Source organism: Bombus huntii, chromosome 17 (genome assembly GCF_024542735.1).
Source record: "Bombus huntii isolate Logan2020A chromosome 17, iyBomHunt1.1, whole genome shotgun sequence".
In the NCBI taxonomy this organism is placed as follows: domain Eukaryota; kingdom Metazoa; phylum Arthropoda; class Insecta; order Hymenoptera; family Apidae; genus Bombus; species Bombus huntii.
In genome coordinates this window covers 5,242,500-5,262,220 of record NC_066254.1, presented here as the reverse complement: position 1 = coordinate 5,262,220, position 19,721 = coordinate 5,242,500, and the positions used below count along the sequence as shown (strand labels likewise).

Here is a 19,721-nt window from a genome sequence, read left to right as displayed (position 1 = left end):
GAATGCAAGATGATGTATATAAAAATTGTTTTCGCTTTTAAATGTGCAAACATGTTTGAATTTTTGAAATAAAACTATTTGATAACAAAATTATCAAGTGTTATGTGGAAGAGACATAGCTATTACGTGATCTCAAAGATTGGGATATGTAAGACACTTTTTAATTACCTTAAAGATGCTATAAAAACATTAATTATTCTTAATTTACTATTATTTATTAATATTATTAAAGTCAATGTTAATATTAACAAATTAATATACGATGAAACAACTTGAAAATCTTAATAGGATTGAATAAAAATAATTTTCCAAATAAAGCAGTTGAGATTACAATTGTAACATTTTAATCATATAAAGTAATCACGTGATGGTGTGCTAAATTTGTATCTCCTACTATTAAGATACTATCTCTCTCTTTCTTTGTCTCTTTCCCCTCTCACGTTACGATATCCCGGTTCTACTATTCCTCTCGACTTCTCGAAGATTTCCGTGTATCGAGTTGTGTTCAATATTAACGCGTGCTCTTGAAAACATTCTCTATTTGTACAAACGATGATAGTGTTTTAAAAACTAATCATTATATCCATGATTTTGCGTACTATTAAGAAAAATTGAAAATAATTTATTTCCTCTCTGTCTATTATCTATTCGGGTGAATTGCTCTTTCTCTTTGATGAGTACACAAGTGCGAAAATATCAGACAACGCAAAAGAGTTCCAACATCGATGTATCGATACTAAAGACTGCCGGGGGCGAGGTTTTGAGACAATAGTTTCTGAGTGAGGTTACATGGACTCATTGAAATGTCGTGGCTGCTCAAACAACGGACTTACGATTAGCTCAGGTGAGTCTAATAGAAATACAACATTGCTAAGAAGTTTTTTAGAACAGAAAAATTCATTGGTTTTCATTGGCTCGAAAGAGTAGGTTTGTTTGATTGTCGCTGGCCCGATTATTTTAGACGATGACGTGCTGCTTATGTATACTCAACACCTTGTATTCTTACTCTACCCGTGCCGCATTCCTTCGGTGCAACTGTGCGATATTTGTGTTAAACAGGATATTACCAGTTGTACTTGCTGCTGTTTCCATCGATATACACGAAACTGAAAATGAAAAAATATCTTTATAGATACCTACAACTATTTGAAAAATAATATAAACACTACAGAATACGTTATTTGATATAATTTTTATTTTAAGTAATAAACGAAATTATTATATTCTGATATAACAGTATGTTAATTTACTATTTGAAGTTATGAAATAAACGAAACATTTGGAAATCGTATGCTTAATTGTGATTATTCTAACTATTTAATCTAACTAGTGATTCTTTGAAAAAAAATACCAATCTTATATTTTATTTAAATGAAAAAAGATGGGAGAAAACAGGTTAAGCTGTGTTTTGTTCAGTGCTTTAATTATATTACAGCTTTAATGTTGTATTGAAGAGGATTGTTAAATGAACATTTCATGTCAAATTCTTCATTGTTTACATAATATGATATATGTCAATAGAGTATTATATCTCTGTTATCGAGATAAACATGAGCATTATTTACATTCTACAATACGATCTATGCATTTGTATTTTACAAATTACAACTTTTCGTTGTCTCTTTCGATGTATTGAAATGAGCTATCGAAAACGATGTCAAAACATTCAACAAAAACGTTGTTCTTAATTTATCTTTTTCATTAAATTTTCACTCTGTTAATTGCGCATATTAAATTACTGCAAAAATCTTTAAAAATACTCAAAAGCTTAATCAAACGACAATTTTTATGTCTTGTAAGAGAAAGCAAATTTATCGATATTACGCGTATTCATCGATTTTATCAACTTTTCTTCCTTTATGAAACTTTATTTATTCTTCCTTTATTTTGTATATTTAAATATCTGTTTCACAACATTTTGTTTTATATTTGGAATTTAAGAATATTTGAAAATTCAGCGATTTATTGTTTTTTTTTTTATTTAAACATATTTATATTAGTAGATTTTACTTAATCTTAGAGTTTCTACATATTTGAAATCGTCAATACCTAGTCAATATCCTATTAACATTGTAACAGTATGCTGTCTTACAATGGAAGTATTTGGTTAATTTTACGAGATTTTATAGTCACTTTTGGAGGAAAGAATCACCTACGTTCATTTCGTTCTTACAAATGATATTGACCATTGTAGAATTTTCTACAACATACTTTTGTTGCTTTATTTATTTTATTACATTTATTTCTTGACTCCTGCCTTTACAGAACTCTATTATTCATTATGTTAATTTCTTTTTCTCGATATATTTAAGTTGTAAGATTTAGTTTTCCTTAATTATCAATTTAATGATATTGTACTGTATATTTTAGTTACAAAGTCATAAACGCATACTACAGATATCTATTAAATATTTACTAAATATTTTGTAAGTTTCCACTTGTTTCGTGTAAAATACTTTCTCCGCTTATCCAACAAAATATTTTTTCATATTAAGTTTGAAGGCAATAATTAAATTCATAATTATGATAAGAGCTGTTATATATAATCCTAAATGTACATCTTTCTAATACATAACTTTCCATTCATTTTCTAAATATTCTTTAACTAGAAAGTCTAAAAGGAAATACAGATATAGACAGCAGAATTTTTTCTTCGTAGAGAGCAGGTAGAGAGTTTGTTTCCTAGAAGCGAAGTGGTCTCCTAAGTATGTACCGACCTAATAGCTTCGAATTAGCTTCGCGTTAGATCGAATACTTTGGGTGGCCGTGCATTCCTTTAGTACAGTACAAGAACACTACATTCTTCTTGAAGCGTTATATACAATTCTCATTAATAGAATCGCGTTTACACCATTATACGTTTACATTTCCTTAAAACATTAATTATACATTTATTTAATGTACAAGCAGGCATAAGGTGATTCCTCGGTTCCTTTCTCGATAATTAAGCCCCGAGAGAAAAATTTTCTTTATTATATATTTTCTTCTCAGTTTTTCATCAGGAATTACCTCATGCTCGTTTGTATATGTTATTCAGCCGTATCCTGTATATGTAGTGTAAAAAACTATATAGTTTGCATCCATGGATACAGTTAATACAATAATATAAATAATACAAATAAATAACTTTGGAGATGTCGATGTACCTGAATAATAATTCTAAGATAAATTGCAAGATATAAAAAATAAATTCTGAATTCGAATATCTATAACAGAAATATTTGCTTTTATTATTTTCATTCTTTTCGTCGTATTATGTATAGAAATCATAAGTTATTGTAACTGTTATTTACTATCTGATTAAATAGAACTATCGCTAATTAATAATGTATTATCAAAACAGTATTTAATTGAAATAATTGTACAAAACAATAAGAATATACGTATACTCACAGTATATTAACAACAAAATATTGGGTTTAATTCTTTGAAATACATTTATAATAGTAAGTTATTAACAGACATTATTATACTATACTTACAAAGACATATCCTTCCTATCCTGACTTAAAAATTTTGAACCTTTAAAAGCCATCTTTTTTATTTATCTTATGATAAAAGATGTTTAAATATCGACTTGTAATAATTCAAGGTACAAAGTTGATGTTGGTCATGTAAGGTTAATATTTCGCTTTAAGCATTATTTTAACTAACTTTTCAAAATGATAGAGAATTGTTCTATTTTATATCAAATAAATTTAATAAATAAGCTTAGAATCTGCTACATTAATGAAACAAAATATCTCAATTTAAAAATGAAAACTCTTTCATATGTCTGATTATGAAATTACGTATCTAAATTAAATATAACATATGATAAAAATGTTATCATTATACAAGGTTATCACAATATGTAATACAAGCAATAAAACTAATAATAATAATATTGTATTGACAAAATGTATTAAAAAAATTTTCATTCGATTTATTTAATTTTATTTTCACTTGCTACATCTGAATTATAAATGTAAATAGCAAAATAAAAAAAGCAGTTTAAGTAATTTAACTGTTTCTCGTGGAACAGCTTTATGTCAGGTAACTGAAGCAAACGCGTTGAAAATTCGCGGCTAGATTAATCGCCCAATCATTCGGCAGCAGACAGCATGGCACTAACCTTTCTGTTTCTATCTCTATCTGTAATAGAATGCAGGTCTGTCTCAGTGGTTCTCAAATTTTATATCCAATCATATAAAAATATACAAACATTTTACTTTTCATCTATTCATGCGAATAGTGACATATAACAAAAATCATTAGTTTCGAGATATTTGCAAGAATTAACAGTAAAAGTGAGCTATTTGTGTACTGTTATGAAAATATTATAATATCTTTAGCAAAATTATATGTATATACTATTTAAAAAGAACAATGTCATGATTCAAAATAGTCCTAAGACTATTAGTTAAATTATAAAAGAAAATAATTTTTTCATTGCTAAATGGTTGAGTAAATTAATAATTTCTACTTCAAACAGCTGATCTTATTTTAAATTTACATTTCTTAATTATATGATTATTTTAGCATCCAGTGATTTGTGTGTGTATAACAATTTATATTAAAACTATTTGTCGTTAAATAAACTTTTAACAAATTTGTGTATACTTTTTAAACATATCTCTAAATGTTGTATTTTTAATTATCTATTATTTTATATAAAAATTTAATATTTGAGTTTAACGAGTTATATAATTAATTATTTAATTCTTATTTCTATGAATTAATAAGATGATTATCATGAATTGACACATAAATATAAGAGTTAATGCAAAATTATTTTATTTCCTATAATTTTAACTTTAGCTATGAATTATCAAAGAGCATTATCAAATTTTTCTATGAGGAGCAAATGAAATTTACAATACTTTCTTTTATGGTAAAAATCTACAATATGCAGTCATTAATGATTAATTTTTGACTATTTTTCTCAATTCTTCATGTCACTATTAAAATATTAACTTGTGACTATATGTATAATTAAATTAGAATTGTGTTTGTTTCATTATCCATTTTTAAATCTCTTTAAGAAACTGTTCATAATTGACATACAATATCAGGAGTTTCATTATTTTGCTTTTAGGGAGGCAACATCCGTGAGCAACGACATCACAATGCGCATGTTGCTGCCACTGAGGTTGGTTTTAGTCGCAGCAAGTTTGCTGCTGGCAACTACCACAGCAAACATTCACTTGCATCTACATTCTGATAGTGCCAAACATTTTGCTATCAGCGAACGTCAACAAGCAATTGCTGGAATTGAAGCTAGCCTTTTGTCACTTCTTGGTTTTGCTAAAAGGCCAAAACCACAAGGCCAAGCTTATGTTCCTGAATCATTGAAAAAACTTTTTGTAAAACAAAATACAATTGGTATGGCTGATATTGCTAAACCAGGAATTCATGCCAGATCTGCTAATACAGTGCGTTCCTTTTCTCATGTTGGTAAGTATATTTATAAAAAGTAAATGTATCTAAAATTATTTTTGACATTATATTAGTTAATAAATTATACTGTATGTTTGCAACTGAATAACGATTAAATATTACTTACAATATAATGTAGTTAAACAATGCAACAAGTAAAATTTAATGCACTTTAAAATATAAATGTACATTACAATATGTGTAGATAACAATAATAGTAACATAATTAAAAATGTTAAATAAAATATATGATAATTAAGATCCATACTATTACATTATTATTTATATCTCAACCTTTTTCTTCTTTTATTTGTTTTTATGCAGAAAGTGAGGTGGATCATAAATTTCAATCTCCAAATCGCTTTCGTCTTTCCTTTGATTTAAGTAGTATACCTTCAGGGGAGAAGTTACAAGCTGCAGAATTAAGTCTTTCTCGTGTACCTATTTTAAATGAAGATGATTCCAATTCGAAATTGGGTAGAATACTTATATATGATATTTTACGTCCTGGTGCAAGAGGACATAGCGCTCCGCTATTGCGTTTAATTGATAGTAAACCGCTAAACACTAGGAAAAATGGCACAATTAGTGTAGACGTACATCCTGCTGTGGAAAGATGGATAAAAGATCCTAAGAACAATCATGGACTTTTAGTACATGTACGTGGAACTAAACAGGAGCATGTGCGTTTAAGGAGAAACGCAAATGAAAGAAACGACACATGGGTTGTTAATCGTCCAATGTTATTTACTTATACAGATGATGGCAGGTACAAACTAGTTTCTTCATATATTTTTATTCCTTTTTATAGAAAGAATAACTACAGCATTATTGTAACCTTTCTTAATTATGCATTCGAAATTTAAAGCTTTTAATCTAATATTTTATTTTAAACATTTATTATTATATACATACACATGTATAATAGCAATGTATTTAAATTGCGTGTAATAACAAATTATATTATACATATAATATATCCAAATTTGGATGATTTGATAATGAACTATAAGTTCACAGAAAAAATATTAATTACGTAGTATATGAAATAGTTTTCTAATAATGATTAATACATAATTTATATCAATATAAAATCAATAATTTACAAGAATATTATATCAAGAATATTTATTATTTAGATATAAGATGTCTTCTGCAAGTCAAATAATGGACCGTCGTGCCAGAAGAGCAGCACTTCGAAAAAACCGCCGAAAAGATGGACGTGAAAATTGTAGGCGACATCCACTTTATGTTGATTTTGCTGATGTTGGTTGGAATGATTGGATTGTTGCCCCCCCTGGTTACGATGCCTTTTATTGCCATGGTGATTGCCCGTTTCCATTAGCAGATCACTTAAATTCTACCAATCACGCAATTGTCCAAAACTTGGTTTATTCAACAAAACCAAGTATGGTGCCTAAAGCTTGTTGTGTACCTACCGCTCTTAGCTCTATATCCATGCTTTATCTTGATGAAGAAAATAAAGTAGTATTGAAAAATTACCAGGACATGTCTGTCCTTGGATGTGGGTGTCGTTAACTATTTGCTATTTGGTTCAGTAAACTGTTTTTACAGTGAAGAATGTATGTGCAATAAAAATGAAAATAGTTAAAGAGACATTAAAAAATGAGGGAACAAAGAACTGAGATTTTATTAAATTGAATAAATAGTAAATAATGCCATTTTTGGAGGGTATGTTGAATTGTTTATTAAATGTTTAGGCAATTATAACACAGTTGAACGATTTTAAGTTCATTGTATGTGGAAATTTCAAACGATTGATTAATTGTCGGAATTTCAAATATTAGGCTGGTTGCCTAACTTGTCCCATGTTTATAAAATAAAAAGAATCTGAAAAGTTTGTATAATGTAGTCAAATTTCGGTCTATTGATTATCATAGAAAAATTTAGACACAAGGAATAAAAAAAATTTATTATAAATACTTCAAGTCCTCCAAAATTTTCTGTGCATAAGAAATATCAATCAGTTCTTCTTGGACATAATGATTATTTTTATTAAGTCTATGTGGTTGTTTAGAAAGGAAGAAAGATTTAAAAAATTAGGCATTTAAGATTTTGATCCTTGTTGTTTGTACTTGTACCTTACGTTAACACGTTGACTGCCATGACACCCGTATTCGGGTGTTAGCAAAGTTTCTGGTCAGGCCGTGTAATCCATATTCGGGTGTCGTTTATTTGAGTACTTGCGAAGGATCGTCGTAGGTATTTGAAAAGATATTCCATAATAATAAAACTGTTGAATTGTTATAAAATAAAAATACGAAAATGGTTTATTGAAAAAATTATTTAGAATGTAAAACTTTAAAGCATTCTATACATAGCTGAGGTTGGTCGGGACAATTTGGACAATAAGTTGTTGTTTTCTTCAAATTCTTTTGTGCCTTTGTTCGGTCCATTCGACGTCTTTTATTTGCATAACGTAGTTTGCATGCGCGTCTAATGCTTCTTCCGGAATCATTTTTCCGAACGGCGATATTATGTTGACTCCGTCGAAGACAAAGATTTAATAATTTTGCAACTAATAATTGTCTAAATACTCTAATATTTATATTTTTCCTTGTTGCAATTTTGTAAACCGTCAAAGCGTTTACAACAGAAATTCCCAGAAGGAATTGAATGCCAAGTTTTCTGTACCATTTGATTCCTTTTCTAATTGTGGTGACATAAGAAACCGGAATAATCTATACCACACTTTCCTTCATTATATTCAACAACAGCTAGTGGTTTTAATGTTGCGAACAAATGAAACGAAAGATCATTCTTAAGACCACCACTTGAGCGACTCGCATTACTAAAATATCGATGGGAGCACCTAGCAGAGAACGCTTGGTACTGCTGTACGCGTGGCCTGATGGAGATTTCTTTGAAAACACGCGTGGCAGTCAATGTGTTAAAGTATCTTACAGTTGAGAAAGGAGAAAATATTTTCAAAGGAGGATTTAAATCGAGGTAAATGCGCGCGCCAAAATTTTAAGCACCCCCCTCCCCTTTTGTTAAGAAAGATTCTAAAACAATAATTTGTTGCTATTGACTATTGATTAATTTTTTAATCGATTGTTAATTGTTCAAAATGAGAAATTTTTCTTTGAACAAGCATACAATCAATTTTTTTGACGGCAAGGATATGTATTGATAAAATACTTAACTGAGAATCTTACATCCATATTTATTTATCAATGTAAAAGAAAGCTTTTTTAATAATTTCTTACGCATTTCATTTTTATGTTTTATTTTATTAGTAATTATTTCTCTGTGGTATCTTAAAATTCTGTTACATTAATGTTAGATTTGTAGTAGATTTAATACAATTTTTCAAATATTTGAACAAAGATATCTCAGGCGTTTATCAAACATTCCATTTTCCAATTCCATTTTTAATTAAATAATATAATATGCTAAAATATGAGCAGTATTAAACAATACTGAATTATTACCAGAATACATATATTTTGAAATATCATTTAATCTCTTTACAATAAGATATTATCTTTTCATCGAATATGCATATAAGATTTTTGTTTTATTTGAATTAATAGTTAATTAAAACAAGTTCTAAATGTTGTACATAAAATGTTTTTAAAGTATTTATACAATCTGTATCAAGTTTTATTAGTTCACTAATACAAACAGAAAGCAATTATTATATTTCCTTTCTTCTAATAAATACTGAATGTATTAAGGACTTGTAACAACTTGTTTAAGAACTTGTAAAAATTCTTAAAAACACGTATTTTGTACCATAATTAGATATTGTACAGCTTGAAAAGTATAATAATAATAATTTACAAACATTAACCTGGAATTTGGCTCTTTATAGTTTATAAATTTGATTAATTTGATTAATTTCATTAATGTTGAAGGTACAAAATATCTTGAAATAAATTCTTCCTGCCGTCAAGAATAAACCGTACCTGCCTGAGGAACAATTATTTATGTTAGCAGAGAAATCTGAGCATATGTATATTTGTATAAAAACAAAAAGAGACGAATATGATTTTAAGAATCTTTTATAGCTGTGGCGCGCGTCAGCCTGTAAAATCTGTAAAATAGATAGAAATAAAAAACGACTAATGTAAATAGTGCGTCTGTATAGTGAATTAGTATATATAGTATTCTATTTGACGTTTTTATTAATATTTTTACATCTTTCGATTGTACACAATATTGTATACATCGTACACAAATATTGCGTGTGTAAATAGTGAATAAATTTTAATAAAAATATATGTTAAATTACACTTACGTACGTTTTTGTACCTAAATAGAAAAAATAAATAGTAGTTAAAAAAAAAATACGAGGAAATTGATTAAAACTAAAGCTTACAATTAATAATATATTTTTTAATTATTATTAAAATGCATAATTTTAAAATTATTTTATCATAAAATAATAAGTATCATATAAAATATGTAACAAAAGTTTTATTCTTTTATACAATTATGCTACATACATAGGATAATACATATTTTTGTTGTAAATGTAAAAAAAATATAGAAGAATTATTTCAGTCTTTAATGCCAAACAAGAATAATAATTTAATAGAATGTATTTCTTCAAGGCTTGTGTAATGGCAGTGCGAGGTAAAAATCATTTCCACATGACATTGTACATTTTATATATACAATAATTTTGAATTTCATTTACTAAATATCCTAAATGTTGTATGGCACAGTCCGATTATAAACTGGAGGAACAGCATTACTTTATATCATTATTTAAAAATTGTAACTTACTAATTTTCATATGTTGATTAACTATTATATAGAAATGTAAATATATAAATACACATTTAGTAATTTTCACTTTCACGGTAGAGCCGTTACATAAAAATGCAAATAAATGCAAGAAGTACTTTTCATTTTCACAGTAAAAATTAAAAAATGTTTTTTTCTATAAATACACATTTTAAATGTTCTTAGATTATTTAATTATTATATGTCATTGCTTATTTTGATTTTATTCTCATTAGAAATAATTTTCAATTGTTCTATCTATTTTTAATTTGTAATATAGAGTTTGATATGTCTTGATTGTAAATATGAAAGTTACTCAACTAACTTCTTATACACTATAAATATATACGTACTTAAAGAAAAAAAACTTCTTTGCAAAACAACTTGGATATCGAATGTTAAAAATCATATACAACTTTTATACATTGTTACAATATTTACATTTTACGATTAAATTCCTTACAAATACGTTACAGAGTTAAGAGGCACGATGGTATAAATTTTTTACAGAAACAAAAAAACCTATTCAAATATAAGTAACACTTCAAACAAATTTAATAATGTTGCAAAAAGATATCTTTCCTCGAAAATCTTCTAAAAAAAGGTATCAAGTAAAATTTAATGAATGAAATTTAATCACAAAATGATAAAATTTTTATCTTATATTATTTTACTTATTAATATAAATAAATAAAAATTGCTTAACATTTACTTTCCTTGATTTCGAATATTTTAAGAATAATGTTTTTACTTGTCCACTTATAAAATATAAACGTTTTAATAAAATAAATTTTCATTTTTAAATTATTTCTAAAGACTTACCAAAAGATCTCATTTTTTAAAAAATAGAATATAAACAATTTTTAATATATTCAAGGAACAGGGGAAGGAGGTGGAGGAAGTGGACTAAAATATGTAGAAGATCGTGAACTAGGAGAGGGAGGACAACTAATTGCAGCATCACTTTGGTAAACAGATCTTGGAGTAGGAGGTGGAGGATAGGGTTCACTTTCATATCTATATCTTGCTGGGTAATTGCTGTCTGATTCGTCGCAAACATCTGTACTGCAAGGAGTTGGAGGTGGAGGCTGATTTATGCTCCTATAATGCCTATAAGGTTTATACCTAGATGCATTACTGCTTGAGCATCTAGTAGAATTGGCTGTTGTTGCTGGACTCGGAGGAGGATTCAATGTTTCTTGTGGGTAACCTCCTGTGGAACTACCTCGAGTTGAACTGGAAGCTCCTTAAAGCAGAATATATATTTATTATTATAATCATAATAACGGATAATATTATTCATCATAATACATTTTCTAATCTAAATTTCTACAAGATGGCAAAATGTCTACAAAACCAATTGTTCTATATATTATTATAACAAATCATTTGTACTACTTTACTTACAATGATTGATTTATGATTTAATAATTTAATTATGATATATTAGTTTGTAAATTAACAGGTTACCGGTTATATGGCTGCGGTCGTAACTTGATCCTATACTGCTTCCATTTAACATTGACATTCTTACAGTTTCCATTCCAATTTTCAAATCTTTCCTACAATTTTTTTGCGCGAACATTGGTTTTGCTAATCTTACTGGTTTGGGTGATAATGGATCTCCAGCTGAATCATGTAAAATATCAGGCAATTCTTCATTGTTTATGAATTTTCTTCTACAATAATAAAATCCAAAAGCAATTGTAGCAATTGTTGCAATCAGTCCAATAGGTACAATAATAACATAAGTGATTTTTCCAGATTCTAATGAATTATTTTCTTGTCGAGGATTGTTTGCAGGTGTACATGCAGATGCAAGTTCATCGCTTCCGTCGGCACAGTCGTCCCAACCATCACAAAGCGCTGAACCAGAAATACAAACACCACTTCCAATACACTGAAATTGACCTGGACGGCAACAATGAGCTTCGTCTAGGCCATCATGGCATTGAGCTGTTCCATCGCACACCCAGGACATGTCTAACAATTTTAATAATAATTCACAATTTCACTATATTTAATTCGTAATTTGAATGATTTGATAGTTCAATATTCTTACCAATGCAATGGCCACTTTGACATTTAAATTGTTCACGACTACAAGCTGGACAACCTAATTCATCACTTCCATCGGGACAGTCGGTTTGGCCATCGCATTTCCATGTAGCAGGTATACAATCTTTTGTTACTGCAGAACTAGGTGCAGCACAAGTAAAATGATCCGTTCCACAGGCTGGCGCAGCTCTACAAGTTTTTTCATCTTCAGATAAAACCAAAGATTTTGGACAAGAACATCTGAAAATAATGTCTTTTATATACTTTAATATAAAATTTTCTATGCAATGATTCTCTTGCTAGAAATTTTAAAAAGAGAAGTCGCTAATTCGTCCGATCGGACATTATTGCTATATAAAGGATAATAATGCCTAATACTATCGGCTACCGTTATGACTGTTTATATGAACCATTTTGAGATCATTCTTATATCCATACATTTGTTTTCAGTTTCTACATATGCAGGCATACATATGTGGCACCTCCTTCTTTCGAAAGAGACTTCCCCTCTAGTGAAAGAATTATCCTATATGAAGAGTCCATAGGAAAAAGTGGGAATGTATAGTTTTAGCATTTTTCAGATAACAAAATTTTGTTTTTCAATATATGTCACAACTTCGTATTTCATCATACATAAAAAAAGAAAAAAATATCACTTTATTCTGCATCATTTGCAACTTTTATTTATAATTTTAAGTAATATGTAACACATTAAACTCTAAAAGATAAGAAGTATTTAATTTTCGTGATATACCTCAATTTTTTATAACTACCGTAAAACTAAAAAAATTTTAATTCGCAATAGCCAATGATAAAGAGCAGCAATACGAAAAAATATTAAACTAGTTAAAATTCGTTAAAATCGACATTCCCGCTTTTCCCCGTACATTCTTCATATGGTATTTATATTTTATTTGCTGATCAAGAGAAATTAAAAATGTACCTAGAAGAAGTGATTCCTATACAAAAATGTGAGCATCCTCCATATTCCCGAAAAGGACTACAAATATGTGTTTTCATTACATCATCTTGTGGAGTATTTATCGCAATTAAATCTGTAAGTACTTTATTCATGATTGTTTTTCTTCCATTTCCAGATTTATTAATACGCTCTAAACTTGATGTTTCCTTATCAAACCAATAAATAAAATCAAAAAAGATAGACAAATAAACAGTTGAACCTTGTCCAACGGGAGAAACCAGAATTCTTCTATTGTTCCCATCAAAATCTGCACATTCAATCTGATTTCCATGTGCCCAATATACAATGCTTGAAATTGCATCTACTGCAATACTTGTTGGTTGTTCTAGATCAGTCGCTACTACAATTCTCTCTTTTCCATCCATTTTACTGCGCATTACTCTCATTTTTCTTCCAATATCTGTCCAAAAAAGTAATCTTTTTTCTGAATGTATTGCAATATTTCTTGGTTTCTCACCATCACCTTTGACTACAACACCTAGAGCGGAACCATTGTCAAGTTTTGTAACATTGATCGCATCATTTGTGGCACATGACCAGAATAGTAACCTTCCCAGTGAATCTAAAGCAAGATCCACTGGATGTCCAGAATTTCCAGAAATCATTATACTGGAATGTGTTTTATTTTCCAAAGTTCTCCTAATAGATAAAGTTCGTCCATCTATCCAATAAATGTGTTGAGTTATAGGATCAAATTCTATAGATCGTACATGCTTCAAACCTTGTATTCGGAGAACTACATCTGGACAATCATTTGTATCAGGAAGAAAGCGAAACATTGCATTGCGTAAACTATACATCATAAAGTTTTTTGGTGCTGTAACAGAAAGAATAAGTTATTAGATTTAAATTAATATACATCGCGCATATATTATGATATAGTATATCAATAACAGAGAATTAATTAAGTTAATAATTTTATATTTATATATTTACATCGTTAATTTAACCAATTGAATGTGATATCTTATATGTGTGTCTTTGTTACTTTTGAAGGTAGTATTAAGTAAAAAAGGAACTTGTAAGGTATCAAGGAGTACAGATTATGCTGATATTTATTTGACCTTGTGATAACTTTGACCAAAAAGGAAAAAGGGAAAATAGGAAGAAAGAAAAAGCAAAAAAGAGAAAAAAAGGAAAGGAAGAGAAAGGCTACTTTTCAATTTTCAAATGGGAACCTATATTTTTTAGTGCATCAAGATATAAACTTTTAAAGTTGATATATTATCGAATGTACACGGTCAGAGTATTGATCGAACGAACTCTGTACATCACAATTGTTTTAAAATTTCCATAGTATTTTCAAAATCATCGCAAAATAGAATAAGTATTCAGTATTATATAGTATATTCAGTATTGGTATTTAAGTATAGGTATTTCAGTATTATTTGACTTCTAGATATCCTACAATTTTCATTTAGAGATCTCACCTGTATCTACTATATTTTTAAAAATATTTATCCATTTCTATTATTTAAATTTAGACATGCTGTGTATATTGTGTAAACTTATATGCGCAATTTCCGTGCAGAACATTATTATATCATTTTACAATTAATGAAGAAATATTACAGAATAAATATTAAATATATTTAAACAATTCAAGATGTTGTATTATTTTATCTAATACTGTTTGTTTCGTAACTCATATTTTTATTACAAGAGTAAATTATATCTTAAATCATAGAATTTGACGAAATCTCCACATCTAATTGAAATACATTTTTTTCTTTTTTTTATCACATCTACTGCATTTAATATTGAACGTAATCGAGAAAATTAAAATAGTCTGGTATGATTAAAGATTTTAGGGAAATTATAAATCAAATTTTTTTAATTTAAATATACTGACCAATGCAAGTTTTATTATCCTCTGATAAATTGTAATGAGTAGGACACCCACATTTGAAAGAATTTGATATGCTTTCATTATCTCCGGGTAAAGCGATACAAAGATGAGTGCAGTTGCCATTTTTTAATGCACAGGGATTCCATCCTGCTTGTCTAGAAGCATGGAAAACCAATAAATCTGTTACAGATTCTAACTTATTATGTATCTTCACTCTGCTTAATCCAGTAGTCTTATTAGCTTTCTCTATGTCACCTATTAATTAAATGAATTAACATCAAACTTTGTACAAAATATCTATAAATTTCGGAAAATATCTATTGAAATAAAAATCGAAATTTGTTGCAAATAATAACGTGACGCATATGTAATAGTAACTAATAGTAAAAATAGTAATGTAATAGTAACATAGTTGATAATTTTATGTACTTTTTTACCTGTATTCCAATCTGTCCAGTAAATGTAATCTTGATACTGAGTAATACTAAATGGATATACAATATTTTCTGTTATAATTGCTACTCTTTTTCTTGTAAGCAGATCAAAGCTATCAATAGCTGGAGTATATAAATCTGCCCAATATAATTTTCGTGCTGAATGGTCAATTGTTAGACCGTTTGCTTTTCCAATATTGGAAAGTATTATTTCACGATGCATGCCATCTAAATATGATCTTTCTATACTTCCAGAATTTCCCCATTCTGTCCAATATATATGGCTAGAAAACCATCATGGTGTTAAAAACTTAATTATACAGGAAATATTTATTTCACAAACGCTTTTATAAACACATGTGAAATTGTCACTATAATTACCCTCTGCTAGGATCAAGAGCTAAACATCTAGGTTCAAAAATGTTACTCCAAATGAGGACTTTTCTACTACAACCTTCTAATCGAACCATTTCTATTCTTCGTGTTCCTGTATCACTCCAGTATAAATTATGACCAATCCAATCAATTGCTAAACCTTCAGGTGTTTCTAAACCAAGATCAACGACTCTTTCTATATCAGATCCATTTATGAAAGCTCTTGTAATTGTTTTTAATTTAACATCTGTCCAATAAATACGATTGTCTGCTATATTAAAGTCCAAGGCGCTAAAAAAAAATAGAATGACAGTCTTTGGGTTTTTATAAAAAAATTTTAATATAAACAGATCATAAAACTTTTTGTTTATAAGCATAAGCTTTACCTTGCATCTTTAACTCCAGTTAATGGAATAATATTATCATTATTTGCATTTTCGATGCTAATTCTGCCAATATTTTCTTTCCTAGCAAATAACATAAATGCATCTGGCACAAAACAAGTTTTTTTATCTTTAGTTAACTCATATCCAATTTGACATGCGCACACATACTTATTTCCTGGTCGATTTAAACACAAATGACTACAACCACCATTACTTTTCACACAAGGATTTGTACCATTAACTTTTCCTAAATGCACTGCTTTTAAACCCATGACATTTGGAACTTGATCAACAATAACTTCTCTTTCACCACCTGTGAGTTTATGTGCTCTATCCACACTTCGTCTTTGCCAGTCAGTCCAATATAGATAATCTCCTAATAAACTTAAACCAAAAAGGTGTGGAAGATTATCTGTAATTACTTCTCTTCTATCTGTACCATCCATGTTACACACTTCAATCTTATCTGTTTTTGCATCGCACCAATATATTTTCCATCGTGCAAGATCTAGAGCAATTCCATTTGGCCAAACAATATCTTTATTTACTAAAAGAATACGTTCTGTACCATCCAGATTACTTCGCTCTATTTTTGGACGTTTTTCATTCCAATCTGTCCAAAACATCCATCCTAATTCTGGAGCTAAAGCAATTGCTCTGGGTTCGATTAAATCTTCATTTATTAATACTTTTCTACTTGTACCATTTAACCGGGCTACTTCAATTCGATCTGTTCCCGTGTCAGTCCAATAAAGATTCCGTGCTAACCAATCAACAGCTATTCCATCAGGATTTTCCACTTCTGTTATTATAATATTTTCTTGATTGGAACCATCAAGTGAAGCTCTACGAATTGCACGAGCTTCTTCATCTGTCCAGTAAAGCATTTCTTGCACAGGATCAAAGTCTATTGCTATCGCATGTTTAATTCCTAAGTATATTGAAAAATTATAATATATATAAATTTCTTTGAAAAACAAATTAATCGATGGAAAAGATATTGAGGGATACCTGTTAATGGTAATACAAAATTAGTATAATCTGGTGAATCTAAAGAAATGCGACAGATTTCATTTCTTTGAACTATTAATAACAATTCTTCTGGTCCTTCTGCACAAGTCAAATTATCCACTAATTTTACACCTGTAGGACATGCACAGCTATATCCAGGTTCTGTCATACTTAAAAGACACAAATGTGAACAATTTCCATTATTTCTTTCACAAGGATGACTCCCATATGGTTGTCTTCTAACATCCCAAACTTCTATGTCACCAGGTATATATTCTCCATGTAATAATTCTCTAGGAAGTGCTTGAGTTTGACGAACATCGTATGAATGTACACACCATGTTTTCCAATCAGTCCAATATAATTTGTGATCGAAAAATGTCACTGCAAACGGATAATCTAACCCTTTTTCTATGACTTTTCTTCTATTTTTTCCATAATAATCCATCACTGCAATAAATTTAAGTCTTCCGTCTACCCAATAAACCAATTCATTTTCATAATCCACTGTTAAACCGTTTGGCCAAAATATATCATCAGAAATTATCACTTCTCTCGTTGATGGATCTCCATTCATTGCAGCTCTTTCTATTTTAGGTACATCACCCCAATCAGTCCAAAATAATATACTTTTCATCGGTACAAGAGCAATAGCTCTTGGCTGATAAATCTCTGTCCAAAAAAGGACTTTTCTGTGACGTCCATCAATACTGGATACTTCTATTCTATTTTTTTCTCCATCTGTCCAATATAATTTTCCTGTGTACCAGTCACAAGCTAAACCATCAGGAGAAATTAAACTGGAATTTACTACAATTGTTTTTTCGCCAGTATGGGTGCCATTTGTTTGAATGCACTGAATTATTTCTAAACCACTATCAGACCAACACACTAGTTCATGTTCAAAATAAAAATCTAATGCTGCACCTTCAGACAGATCTTTTATAATAGTAGTTACTTTATTAGTACGAGAGGCATTGGCCATTCTAATATCTTTTTGTGTGACAAAGAGAAGAGTTGGCGATCCTAGAAATAATAATTCATATTATTAAAATTAAAAAATTCTGCATTATTATTATAAATTTAGATAGTAGAAAATTGAAGATAAAATTCCGAAATTTATGACAAAAATAATATTATGGGTCATAGTGTTAAGCAATATTGTTATATTTGATTAAAAGAATTGTTGCACAAAGTTGGATAATAAATATTATAAAAAATAATATACACCAAAAGTAGTAGCAAAAAATTAACTTTATGTTATTATAAAATCTAAATAATCCTTAAATTTTTTATATTTTACAATTAGTAACATATTATGCAGTGACATTATAATAAAAGAAATAAACTATAACAAGATATTTAGGCATAATTGTTTAATAACAGATGACCTATAACATAACCTCTATATTAAAATCATGTAGAAAACAACACATTAAATGTTACTTACCATTAGAGAGGAGGACAAGTTTGAAAAAGCATGCAATCAGAATAATTATTAAACTGATAATAGCCATTCTAACAATTGTAAAAAGATCTTTAATCACTTAAAGCACACGGCCGTGACATATACGGGCATAGCCGATACGTCCGTCGTTTGCCAAATTGCTTATTTTAGTCATTGATCTTTACGGATTCAAGCTACGATATCTCATAAGAAAATATATATCTTATAAAAAATATATTACACTCATTTTGATTATAAAAAGATTTACTCATTTTCTATCGGTAAACGGAAGAAAATTTGTACGTTAAGGGGTTAAATTATGGACATTACGAGGAGCACCTTCGGCGTCGTATGTCAATTTCTATTCATGACGAACGATCGATCCGCTCCTTATACAATTTATACAATTTTCATCTGTTGAATCAGATTTACGTTGTCTTTAACTCAAGATAAACACTAACTTATTCTCTGCCGCTCGTATAAACTGTTAACTAAGCAGACGCTTCCTTAGGAGCCAGCGGTTCCCGTAACGGCCGTAACCAATCATTACTATCCCTTGCATTTACAATTTTCAATTGACAATGAAGCTTAACTGAACTTGACATCACGAAAACTGAGTATGTCAAATTTTACTATACTATATATTAAATGCAAATAGAAATATTTTCCTACTCATAACATTTAAAAAGAAAGTAGTTATTTCTTGTTAAATCATTAAGACGTTTATGCAGATATTTTGCACGACTTAAATTTAAAAAATATTTTTCTAACAAATAAACAATTGAAAATTAATATATAGTATATATTTTTATAACCTTTTAATAACAACATTTTCTAAGTGCATATTAACTTACAATTAGTTTAATCTTTTACTCGAAAATTATAAAGTATAGCTTATTATTTAATATTGCATATGTATAACATTAACATAATGTTTCTTTTTGGTTTTAATGTTGCTTCGATATTGAAGATCATTAGCAACACTATCTAACAAGATTATAATCTT

At 28.7% G+C, this 19,721-nt stretch overlaps 2 protein-coding genes across 3 annotated transcripts; one reads left to right on the top strand and one right to left on the bottom strand.

Moving 5' to 3' along the window:
• The first annotated feature begins 45 nt into the window (after positions 1-45).
• LOC126875177 (protein decapentaplegic-like) lies at positions 46-9,677 on the top strand. 2 transcript variants are annotated; one of them, XM_050637917.1, is made up of 4 exons: positions 46-844; positions 5,078-5,436; positions 5,743-6,187; positions 6,558-9,677. In XM_050637917.1, exons 2-4 carry the CDS (start codon positions 5,109-5,111, stop codon positions 6,955-6,957), a joined length of 1,173 nt encoding a protein of 390 aa, XP_050493874.1. In that variant the 5' UTR covers positions 46-844; positions 5,078-5,108; the 3' UTR covers positions 6,958-9,677. The 2 variants fall into 2 exon arrangements, with proteins under 2 accessions (XP_050493874.1, XP_050493875.1); XM_050637918.1 differs by lacking the exon at positions 46-844 and adding an exon at positions 4,155-4,289.
• Positions 9,678-9,841: 164 nt separating this feature from the next.
• Positions 9,842-19,307, bottom strand: LOC126875160 (low-density lipoprotein receptor-related protein 6). Its single transcript, XM_050637885.1, has 10 exons — positions 18,719-19,307; positions 17,269-18,294; positions 16,258-17,188; positions 15,878-16,162; positions 15,500-15,780; positions 15,066-15,317; positions 13,175-14,030; positions 12,236-12,471; positions 11,644-12,156; positions 9,842-11,419 (listed from the first exon to the last, which is right to left on the bottom strand). Exons 1-10 carry the CDS (start codon positions 18,783-18,785, stop codon positions 11,046-11,048), a joined length of 4,821 nt encoding a protein of 1,606 aa, XP_050493842.1. The 5' UTR covers positions 18,786-19,307; the 3' UTR covers positions 9,842-11,045.
• Positions 19,308-19,721: the final 414 nt, after the last annotated feature.

What these genes read in the sequence shown, in the direction of transcription:
- LOC126875177 (XM_050637917.1), top strand. Translation starts at nt 5,109, where the DNA reads ATGCGCATGTTGCTGCCACTGAGGTTGGTTTTAGTCGCAGCAAGTTTG. An exon ending in GCGTTCCTTTTCTCATGTTG is followed by an intron (nt 5,437 to 5,742) that starts GTAAGTATATTT and finishes GTTTTTATGCAG; the next exon opens with AAAGTGAGGTGGATCATAAA. An exon ending in ACTTATACAGATGATGGCAG is followed by an intron (nt 6,188 to 6,557) that starts GTACAAACTAGT and finishes TTTATTATTTAG; the next exon opens with ATATAAGATGTCTTCTGCAA.
- LOC126875160 (XM_050637885.1), bottom strand. Translation starts at nt 18,785, where the DNA reads ATGGCTATTATCAGTTTAATAATTATTCTGATTGCATGCTTTTTCAAA. An exon ending in GGATAATAAAACTTGCATTG is followed by an intron (nt 14,031 to 15,065) that starts GTCAGTATATTT and finishes TTTCTGTTACAG; the next exon opens with CACCAAAAAACTTTATGATG. An exon ending in CGACCGCAGCCATATAACCG is followed by an intron (nt 11,420 to 11,643) that starts GTAACCTGTTAA and finishes TTCTGCTTTAAG; the next exon opens with GAGCTTCCAGTTCAACTCGA.